The sequence below is a fragment of the Tarenaya hassleriana genome, unplaced genomic scaffold (assembly GCF_000463585.1).
Source record: "Tarenaya hassleriana unplaced genomic scaffold, ASM46358v1 Cleome360, whole genome shotgun sequence".
Taxonomy (NCBI): Eukaryota; Viridiplantae; Streptophyta; class Magnoliopsida; order Brassicales; family Cleomaceae; genus Tarenaya; species Tarenaya hassleriana.
Window position 1 is genome coordinate 83,555 of NW_010966666.1, and position 11,651 is coordinate 95,205.

General features: G+C 41.7%; 1 protein-coding gene across 1 annotated transcript in view; it reads left to right on the top strand.

The window, feature by feature from the left end:
* LOC104822532 overlaps positions 1-927 on the top strand; it is an 8,747-nt gene extending 7,820 nt beyond the window's left edge. Inside the window, exon 5 of the mRNA XM_019203544.1 lies at positions 3-927. Within this exon, the coding sequence (XP_019059089.1) occupies positions 3-927 (925 nt within the window). The remainder of the gene's footprint in view (positions 1-2) is intronic.
* The last annotated feature ends 10,724 nt before the right edge of the window (positions 928-11,651 follow it).

An 11,651-nucleotide genomic window follows, 5' to 3' on the forward strand; every position in this document is an offset into this window, starting at 1 on the left:
AGTGATGAGGAGGATGTACCTAGGAGGCAACCACGAATTCAAAGACACCAAGGTACAGATTTGAAACTCAAACCTCCTACTTTTGCTGGTAAAGTTAACCCTGAAGCTTATCTCGATTGGGAGAGGCGGATGGAAAATATTTTCGATTGCTATACATATACCGAACAGAGGAAGGTTCAATACGCGGCGGCTCAACTCACGGACAATGCACTCACATGGTGGGATCGAGAAATAGCCGAAAGGAGACGTTCTCACTATGATCCAATAATCTCCTGGAGGGAAATGAAACATCTCATGAGAAAGAGGTATGTTCCACCACATTTCCATCGGGATTTACATAGACGATATCGTAAGTTGGCGCAGGGTAACAGATCGGTTGAAGACTACTTTGAGGAGTTTGAGCATCTTCGGAATCGATTAGAGATAGAAGAGGATGATGAGACTGTTATGGCTCAATTCCTAGACGGACTACAAGAACGCATTGCAAGAAAGGTAGAAAGACAAGTTTACCATGATATTCATGACCTTTTACATCTTGCTGTGCAAATAGAGCAGCAGATACACAAGAAACAAGCTAGGACAATCCGGTCCAGAATGCCTAGCAATGTGTATCCGAGAACCCAGAGCAAAGGACACAACATGCCCACCTCAAAACCTATTCAGGAGGATCCAAAGAACAAAGGAAACGGCATTGCAACATCCAAAGGTGAAACTTCTGTAAGTAACAAATCTAACACTCCGAGCCACGAGATTCTTTGTTACAAGTGCAGGGGTCGAGGACATTATGCTCGTGATTGTCCAAACAAGCGTGTAATGGTCATCACCGAGGCTGGAGATTATGATTCTTTGGATGAGGAAGAGGCTGAAAATCTGGAAGAAGAAGTTGAGTATCCGGATAGTGGGGAGCTACTTGTCACACGGCCATGACTACCCCAGAAGAAACAGCACAACGTGAAGCCATTTTTCACAGCCGATGTACCGTGAAGAACAAGGTATGTGGGTTAATCATAGATAGTGGTTCCTGCACTAATGTTGCTAGTGTTTACATGGTGAAGAAGCTAGGGCTCGAAACGGAAAAGCATCCCCACCCTTATAAGTTACAGTGGCTGAACAACCAAGGAGAGCTTAAGGTGAATGAATGGGTGAAAATCTCGTTTAGCATTGGGAGATACCAAGATGAGGTAATGTGCGATGTGGTTCCTATGCAAGCTGGTCATATTCTCCTTGGGAGACCATGGCAATTCGACCGAGAGGTTAAGCATGATGGTAGGACAAATCACTACTCTTTCATGTTTAACAAGCGTAAGATCTCATTAGCACCTCTTAGCCCTTTACAAATACATGAAATGCAATTGAGATTGTCTAAGGAAGTTGAGGATAGCAAGAAACCGAATTTCTATGTCAAACTAAGCATGGTAAGTAAAGCTTTGGTTGATGAACGAGCTACTCATGGTCTTTAAAGATGTTTTGAGTACAGGATTCGAAGAGAAAGAGCTTCCTTCCGAGATCACACGGATTCTAGAGCGGTTTAAGGATGTATTTCCGGAAGAAACTCCACCGGGGCTACCACCAATGAGAGGAATCGAGCATCAAATCGATTTGATCCCGGGAGCACCTCTTCCAAACAGACCCCGTATCGAATGAACCCCGAAGAGACCAAAGAGCTACAAAAACAGGTACAAGAGTTATTGGAAAAGGGTTATATTCGTGAAAGTTTGAGTCCATGTGCAGTTCCCGTTTTACTCGTCCCGAAGAAAGATGGAACATGGAGGATGTGCGTGGATTGTCGGGCTATCAACAATATCACAGTCAAATACCGACATCCTATCCCGCGTTTGGACGACATGTTGGACGAGCTTAGTGGAGCCACTATCTTCTCAAAGGTAGATTTAAAAAGCGGTGATGAGGACATCGAAAGCAACATGGATTGCGTCGTCTTGCCGGATGGACCAATGACGAGATCAAAAGCGAGGAAATTTCAAGCTGCTCTAAACGGGCACAAGGAATTCAGGTTGATAAAGAAAAGGTGCAAGCCATCCGAGATTGGCCGAGTCCTAAAGGTGTTGGAGAAGTTCGAAGCTTTCATGGCTTAGCTAGCTTCTACAGGAGGTTCGTAAAGGACTTTAGCACAATCGCAGCCCCACTTACTGAAGTGATCAAGAAGAACGTTGGATTTCAATGGGGAACAGATCAACAATGCGCATTCGAGTTGTTAAAGGACAAGCTAACTAATTCTCCCTTATTAGTTTTGCCTAACTTTTCTAAAACGTTCGAAATTGAGTGTGATGCTTCAGGTGTCGGAATAGGAGCTGTTCTCATGCAAGAAGGACGACCAATTGCTTATTTCAGTGAGAAATTGAACGGAGCAACGTTGAACTACCCAACTTATGATAAAGAGCTTTACGCATTGGTTCGCGCTTTGCAAACATGGCAACATTACTTGTGGCCTAAGGAACTCGTGGTTCACACCGATCATGAATCTTTGAAGCATCTAAAAGGCCAACACAAGTTGAATAAACGACATGCCAAGTGGGTAGAATTCATTGAGACATTTCCATATGTCATTCGATATAAGCAAGGTAAGGAACATATCGTTGCCGATGCGTTGTCAAGAAGGTACGTTTTGCTCTCTACTCTTGATGCTAAGATGCTGGGATTTGAACACATCAAGGAGCTTTATGCTAATGATCATGACTTTAAAGATGTGTATGAATCTTGTGCGATGACTGCTAGTGGAAAGTTCTTTAGGCACGAAGGCTACTTGTTTCGTGAAAATAAACTTTGTGTGTCTAATTGCTCCATGAGAGAATTGCTTGTTAGGGAAGCTCACGGTGGTGGATTAATGGGTCACTTCGGAATAACAAAAACACTTTCGGTTTTGAAGGAGCATTTCTTTTGGCCTCACATGAAAAGAGATGTCGAAAAGATCTGTAGTGGATGCATTACATGCAAAAAGGCCAAGTCCCGACTTCAACCGCATGGTATGTATACTCCTCTACCAATTCCTAGTGAGCCTTGGATCGACTTATCCATGGATTTTGTGCTTGAGTTGCCTAGGACAAGGACTGGTAAAGATTCGATTTTCGTTGTTGTGGATAGATTTTCAAAAATGGCACACTTCATTCCATGTCACAAAACCGATGATGCATCTAATATCGCTTCTTTGTTCTTTCGAGAAGTAGTTCGATTGCATGGAATGCCTAGGTGATGCGGACATGACATTGCTTGAAGAAGAAGAAACGAAGAAATCTCAAAGCTTCCTTATTTGGATTCAACTCAAGATCACGAAGGATTTAAATCTGATTTCAATTAGATTTAATTTAGATATAATCAAATTTAGATTTGATCTGATTTGATTTTATTTAGATATGATCTGATTTGATTTTATTTAGATATGATCCGATTTGATTTAGATTTGATCTTTTTACCTTATCTTGTTGACATTTGTAATCCTATATAAGGAGATCTTTGTAGACTTGTTTAAGGAGACTTTGGAAATGGAATAAAAAGAAAATTGAGTTTCTTTAGAATTCGGTATGTCTGATTCTTTATCTTCTCGGTGTGTCCGAGTCTCAGTCCTCCTAAGTTGTGCGTATGTCGCCTTCTTTTGAGGATCTATTGTGACGATATCAGGAGGACTCTCCATCTCCTCTTGTGGTGTCACCGATCCACCCATCCTTTTCAACCGTAAGCTGAGTTCGAGCGCCTTTAAGGCCGGTGATTGGCTTCGGATCAACCTTCCATCCCGAGTGTATCAACCCTTGGATCGAAGCGTGCATCATTAGGACTATAGTTTCTGACCGTGATGTCAAATTTTTGAGTTATTTTTGGAAAACGTTATGGTCAAAACTTGGGACTAAGTTGCTGTTCTCTACAACTTGCCATCCACAAACTGACGGACAAACTGAAGTTGTGAATCGTGTTCTATCATCACTCTTGCGTTCCATTGTGAAAAAGAATCTTAAAACTTGGGAAGAATGCATACCTCATGTCGAATTTGCTTACAACCGATCAGTTCACTCCACTACTCACTTTTCACCTTTCGAAATTGTTTACGGCTTTAATCCTTTGACTCCATTGGATTTGATTCCTTTGCCATTTTCTGAACATGCTAACCTTGATGGAAAAAGAAAAGCTGAGTTTGTTAAGCAGATTCATGAGACAGCCAAGTTGAACATAGAAAAGAAGACGGAGCAATATGCAAGACAGGCCAACAAAGGAAGAAAGGAAGTGATTTTTGAACCTGGCGACTGGGTTTGGATTCATATGCGTAAGGAAAGATTCCCAAAGGAAAGAAAATCAAAGCTGATGCCTAGGGGAGTTGGACCATTCCAAGTTTTGGAGAAAATCAATAACAACGCATACAAGATCGATCTTCCGAGTGAGTATAACATCAGTTCAACTTTCAACGTTAGTGACTTGACTCGTTTTTATGCAGAGACAGATTTGAGGGCAAATCCTTTTCAAGAGGAGGGGAATGATGAGGACATCGAAAGCAACATGGATCGCGTCGTCTTGCCGGATGGACCAATGACGAGATCAAAAGCGAGGAAATTTCAAGCTGCTCTAAACGGGCTCTTTCTTGACTGTTTGGGCCAAGAACACATGGAAAATGACATTGGATCAAGTCACACACAAGTCCAGCCCATTTGCAACATGATATCAAGTGTAGAAAGCCCAAAATGAAGGCCCAAATGTTGCAGCCCAAGTCCATGACGAAAATGCCAAACAAATTCTGCAAATTCAAGTCTTCAAGCCTTTAATGTTGCTTCCAATCTACTCAAGTCAAAGTCCAACACAATTATGGCTTTGTTTTTCCAATAATTCCAAAGTTTTAGGAAGACTAGCACTTATTGTAGTTTTCTTATGTCTTTTGGTATTGTCTTGGTTCTCCTATAAATAGGTGAACTAAACTCATTTGTAAACACAGATTTCATCAATCAAACTTGTGAGAGTATTCTCTTTTAGTTCTTTGTGAACTATTTTCGAACTTATCGGATTTCTATCTGTGGCGTTCACCCGGTTTATCAAACGGACAGTCATAACCGTTTGTGGCGCCTTCGCATACCAAGGTTGCTAATCACGGCGTTAGGTCTAGGTCGCGGCAGTCTTTAGACTTGTGCCAAGGTTGATTCCTACCGGTTGGTTAGAGGTCGTGGTCTCCACCCGCCTAGTTAGAGCAAAGGTCCTCGGTTCCGCATCAAGCGGCTATCACCAAGTCAGAATGCGCCAAGGGGACGAATGGAAAATTGCATTCAAAACAAAACATGGGCTGTACGAATGGTTAGTCATGCCTTTCGGCTTAACCAACGCACCAAGTACATTCATGAGGCTCATGAATCATGTCCTACGAGCCTTCATTGGTAAATTCGTTGTGGTTTATTTCGATGATATTCTGATTTATAGCAAATGTCTTGTTGATCATGTGACACATCTTGAGCTAGTCACGGAGACTCTCCGAAGAGAGAAACTTTATGCTAATCTCAAGAAGTGAACATTCTGCACTAATGAGGTTGTCTTTTTCGGATTTGTTGTGAGTTCGCAGGGGTTACGTGTAGATGAAGAAAAGATCAAAGCAATCCGAGATTGGCCAACCCCTACAACCGTCGGACATGTGCGGAGCTTCCATGGCTTGGCGAGCTTCTACCGTCGGTTTGTTCGTGACTTTAGCAGCCTTGCAGCCCCTCTTACGTCCATCATCAAGAAAGATAAGCCATTCGAGTGGGGAGAAGCGCAAGAGAAGGCATTCAACATGTTAAAGGAGCAACTCACGAGGGCACCCGTCTTAGTCCTTCCCGACTTTGACAAGGTATTTGAAATAGAATGTGATGCATCCGGTGTGGGTATTGGAGCTGTTTTGATGCAGGAGAAACGACCCGTGGCATACTTTAGCGAAAAGCTAAATGGAGCAACACTCAACTATCCCACATATGACAAGGAACTATATTCTCTAGTGCGAGCATTACAAACGTGGCAACACTACCTATTGGCGAAGGAGTTCATCATACATACGGATCACGAGACCCTCAAGCATCTCAAAGGACAGACTACGCTCAAGAAGAGGCATGCGAGGTGGATGGAGTTCATTGAGGCATTCCCATATGTGATCAAGTACAAGAAAGGCAAGGACAATGTGGTGGCAGATGCACTCTCAAGGAGGCACACTCTTATCACCACCATGGAGGCAAGAATGCTCGGCTTTGAGCATATCAAAGGCCTGTACCGCGACGATCCGGAGCTCGGGGATATCTATGAGGAGTGCAACAAAGGAGCATACGGATCATTCTACCAGGAAGGCGATTACTTGTTCCGAGAGCGCAGATTGTGCATTCCACAATGCTCAATGAGGGATCTCATTCTTCAAGAAGCGCATGGAGGAGCACTCATGGGACACTTTGGCGTGGACAAGACACTCGCTGTAGTGAAGGAGCATTTCTTCTGGCCACGTCTCAAACGGGATGTCGAACGACATTGTGCTCGATGTGTTCAATGCCATCAAGCCAAGTCTAAGACACACCCGCACGGTTTGTATCTTCCCTTACCTATTCCTACTTGTCCTTGGACTGACATTTCTATGGACTTTGTTCTTGGACTTCCAAAAATCCGGAACAAAGATTCCATCTTTGTTGTTGTTGACAGGTTTTCAAAGATGGCGCATTTCATTCCTTGTGCAAAGACAAACGACGCCTCTTACATAGCTGATCTGTTCTTTAAGAAAATCGTGAGGATTCATGGGATGCCTAAGACCATCGTTTCTGACCGAGACACGAAGTTCATGAGTTACTTTTGGAAGACATTGTGGAGAAAACTCGGAACCAAGCTTTTGTTCTCTACAACTTGTCATCCTCAAACCGATGGGCAAACAGAGGTTGTCAACCGCCCTTTGGGGACGTTGTTGCGAGCAGCTATAGGGAGAAACTTGAAGAATTGGCTGGACTCCCTTCCCCATGTCGAGTTTGCATACAACCGAGCTATCCATTCGGCAACAAAGCATTCACCCTTTGAGGTTTTCTACGGATTCAACCCCATCACTCCGCTGGATATCTCGCCTATCCCAAATAAGGAAATGGTCAGCCTTGATGGGCAGCAAAAGGCCGAGAGTGTGATAAAGTTGCATGCAAAAGTCCGGGAGAATATCGCAAGGAGAACGGAGCAATATGCACGACAAGCAAACAAGGGGCGAAAGAAGATCACTTTCAATGAGGGAGATTGGGTGTGGCTACATCTAAGGCCGGAACGCTTTCCAAACAAGAGAACATCCAAGCTAGCACCAAGAGGAGATGGCCCATTCCGCGTGATTGAGAAGATCAACGACAATGCCTACCGTTTGGAGCTTCCTGGTGAGTATAACGTATCTTCTACTTTCAATATAGCTGACTTGCTTCCTTTTGATGCAGGAGATTCTGTTTTGAGGTCAAAACCTTCTCAAGGGGAGGAGATGATGAGGTCATCGACTTAGATGAGCTAAACGAGGAGAAAGCGGAGCAAGGAAACCATGGAACGCACAAAGGAGCTGAGGAGCACAAAGGAGCCAAGGAGGAGGACAAGCAAGGAGGGACAACCAATGAACCAGTCTTTCCGATCATTCCCGATCCACCACTCACAAGGGAACGAGCAAGGAGCCTGCGTTCAAGAATCAACAAGTTCGTGGCCAAGACCCTTGAAGACAATCCAAGAACCGAAGAAGCTTGCGGATTAAGCAACAAGAGCCTGCTCGTTTTTGAGCTCTTGTTGTCCAACACCTGAAGACGCCATTAGGGAGCTTGTTGTGGAACACCTGATCAGCATAATAAGCACCTGAAAATCATCAAAAGTCTGATCTCAAATCTGCCAACTCATCCTAGCCGTTAGAATCATCATTCAAGGGATATCTGCAGATTTGGGGACTTTCCCTTAGAAGATGGGAGAATCATCTTCTTGCCATATTCATACTAGCCGTTGGAGTTTGATTGCTGCAGAAGAATTCTCTCCCCTTTTAAGTATTTTCCAGCAATTGTTTACTTTCTTGTTAAACAATCAGCTAGCTATTTTCCTTTTCTTCTCTTCTGCGAATTTGCCTATTTAAACAGGCCCCTTTGTCAAGTTTTAGAGATTAGATTTGATCAGAATAAACATTTGAGTTCCTTATTTCTCTTCCTCGAGTTGTTTTGAGTCCCTACAAGCAATTCGAGTTCTTGAGCTAGTGTTGAGAGTGATTCTCGATTCCTGGCCAAGGCCTAAGTGACGATATCAAAGAGATCATCCATCCCTCTTTGTGGTGTCACCCTTTCCACCTCCCTACCATTCCTTGAAGTGAAATCTGAGTGCTCATAAGCCTAGAACACTTCTCCATCACTATCCCTTGGAATCGTTTGGTGAGAAGCCCATAAGCCTACCGAATCTCCAATCTATCCCGCTCCATTGGGCAACCGTGCGTGTATCACTAAACATGTTTGGCGCACTCTAAAAATGTTTCGATGCACTCTAAACATGTTTGGATGCACTGCAAAAGTGTTTGGACATACTCTAAACATGTTTGGGTGCACTCTAAACGTGTTTCGATGCTCTTTAAATATATTTCGACGTACTCTAAACATGTTAGGATGCACTCTAAACGTGTTTAGATGAACTCTAAACACGTTTCGACGCACTCTAAATATGTTTCGACGCACTCTAAAAATGTTTTAATGCGCTCTAAACATGTTTGGATGCACTCTTATTATGTTTCGACGCACTCTAAACATGTTCGGACGAACTCTAAACATCTTTTGTTGCACTCTAAACACGTTTCGACATACTCTAAACATGTTTTGACGCACTTTAAAAATGTTTCGATGCACTCTAAATATGTTTCGACGAGCTCTAAACATCTTTTGTTGCACTCTAAACATGTTTCGATGCACTCTAAACATGTTTCAACGCACTCTAAACGTGTTTAGATGAACTCTAAACATGTTTCGACGCACTCTAAATATATTTCGACGCACTCTAAAAATGTTTTAATGCACTCTAAACATGTTTGGATGCACTCTTATTATGTTTCGACGCACTCTAAAAATGTTTCGACGAACTCTAAACATCTTTTGTTGCACTCTCAACATGTTTCGACGCACTCTAAACATGTTTGGCGCACTCTAAAAATGTTTCGATGCACTCTAAATATGTTTGGATGCACTACAAAAGTGTTTGGACATACTCTAAACATGTTTGGACGCACTCTAAACGTGTTTCGATGCTTTTTAAATATATTTCGACGCACTCTAAACATGTTTGGATGCACTCTAAGTATGTTTCGACGCACTCTAAACATGTTAGGATGCACTCTAAACTTGTTTAGACGAACTCTAAACTTGTCTAGACGAACTCTAAACATGTTTCGACGCACTCTAAAAATGTTTTAATGCACTCTAAACATGTTAGGATGCACTCTAAACGTGTTTAGATGAACTCTAAACACGTTTCGACGCACTCTAAATATGTTTCGATGCACTCTAAAAATGTTTTAATGCGCTCTAAACATGTTTGGATGCACTCTTATTATGTTTCGACGCACTCTAAACATGTTGGACGAACTCTAAACATCTTTTGTTGCACTCTAAACATGTTTCGACATACTCTAAACATGTTTTGACACACTTTAAAAATGTTTCGATCCACTTTAAATATGTTTCGACGAGCTCTAAACATCTTTTGTTGCACTCTAAACATGTTTCGATGCACTCTAAACATGTTTCGAGGAACTCTAAACACCTTTTGTTTGCACTCTAAACATGTTTCAACGCACTCTAAACATGTTAAGATGCACTCTAAACATGTTAGGATGCACTCTAAACGTGTTTCGACGCACTCTAAATGTATTTCGACGCACTCTAAACACGTTTGGATGCACTCTAAGTATGTTTTGATGCACTCTAAACATGTTTGAATGCACTCTAAATGTGTTTGGACGCACGCTAAACGTGTTTTAGGACACGCAAAATCTGTTTACACGAACTTTAAATGTGTTTCAATGCACTCTAAATATGTTTTGACGCACTTTAAAAATGTTTTAATACACTCTAAACATATTTGGATTCACTCTAAACATGTTTAGAGGAATTCTAAACATGTTTCGACGTACTCTAAATATGTTTGGACGCACTCTAAAAATGTTTTAATGCACTCTAAACATGTTTGGATGCACTCTTATTATGTTTCGACGCACTCTAAAAATGTTTCGATGAAGTCTAAACATCTTTTGTTGCACTCTAAACGTGTTTGGATGCACTCTTATTATGTTTCGACGCACTCTAAACATGTTTGGATGCATTCTAAATATGTTTCGACGAACTCTAAACATCTTTTGTTGAACTCTAAACATGTTTCGACGCACTCTAAACATGTTTGGATACACTCTTAAGTATGTTTCGATGCACTCTAAATATGTTTCGACGATTTCTAAACATCTTTTGTTACACTCTAAATATGTTTCGATGCACTCTAAAACATGTTTCGATGCACTCTTAACATGTTTTGATACACTCTAAACGTGTCTGGACACACTCTAAACGTGTCTGGACACATTCTAAACGTGTTTGGACGCACTCTAAACGTGTTTGGACGCACTCTATACGAATTTTAAACATGTTTCGACGCACTCTAAATATGCTTTGACGCACTCTAAAAATGTTTCGACGGACTCTAAACATGTTTCGACGGACTCTAAACATGTTTGGATGCAATCTAAAAGTGTTTGGATGCACTCTAAACGTGTTTGGACGCACTCTAAACGTGTTTGGACGCACTCTAAATATGTTTGCATGCACTCTTAACATGTTTCGACGCACTCTAAAAATGTTTCGATGCTCTCTAAACATGTTTGGATGCACTCTAAGAATGTTTTGACGCACTCTAAATATGTTTGGATGCACTCTAAATGATACGATCTCGGATAGAAATTCTCTAGAAAGGCGGTGGAAATAACCAAAACCCCTAATCAACTCGTGAAAGAAACCTAGGCCCAATTCCTTGAAACAAGAAACGTCCTAAACCCCTAAGCAAACCTGGATTAAAAACGTTGGTGTTGCGAAGACGCCACAAACGTTTATGGACTAACGTTTGATAAGTCGAAGATGAACGCCACGGATGAATCCGATAAGTTCAGAAAATAGTTCTCAAAGAACTTTGAAGAGAAAACCTCTTAAATATCTAAAAGATGATTGATGATTACAAATGAGTTTAGTTCACCTATTTATAGGAGAACCAAAACAACACCAAAAGACATAAAAGTGTAGAATTAATACTAGTCTTCCTAAAACTTTGAACTTATTGGAAAACAAAGTCATAATAGTGTTGGACTTTGACTAGAGTAGATTGTAAGCAACATTGAAGACTCAAAATGCAGATTTTTTTGTCATTTTCGTCATGGACTTGGGCTGCAACTTTTGGGCCTTCATTTTGGGCTTTCTTCACTTGATATCATGTTGAAAATGGGCTGAACTTGTGTATGACTTGGGCCAATGTTATTTTCCATGTGTTCATGGCCCAAACATTCAAGAAAGAGCCCATTTAGAGCAGCTTGTAGCTTCTTTGTCTTTGATCTCGTCATGGGTCCATCCGGAAAACTGATGTGATCCACGTTGCTCCCATTTTGTTCCGTCGTGCTTCCAATGTCCTCATCACTAAACATGTTT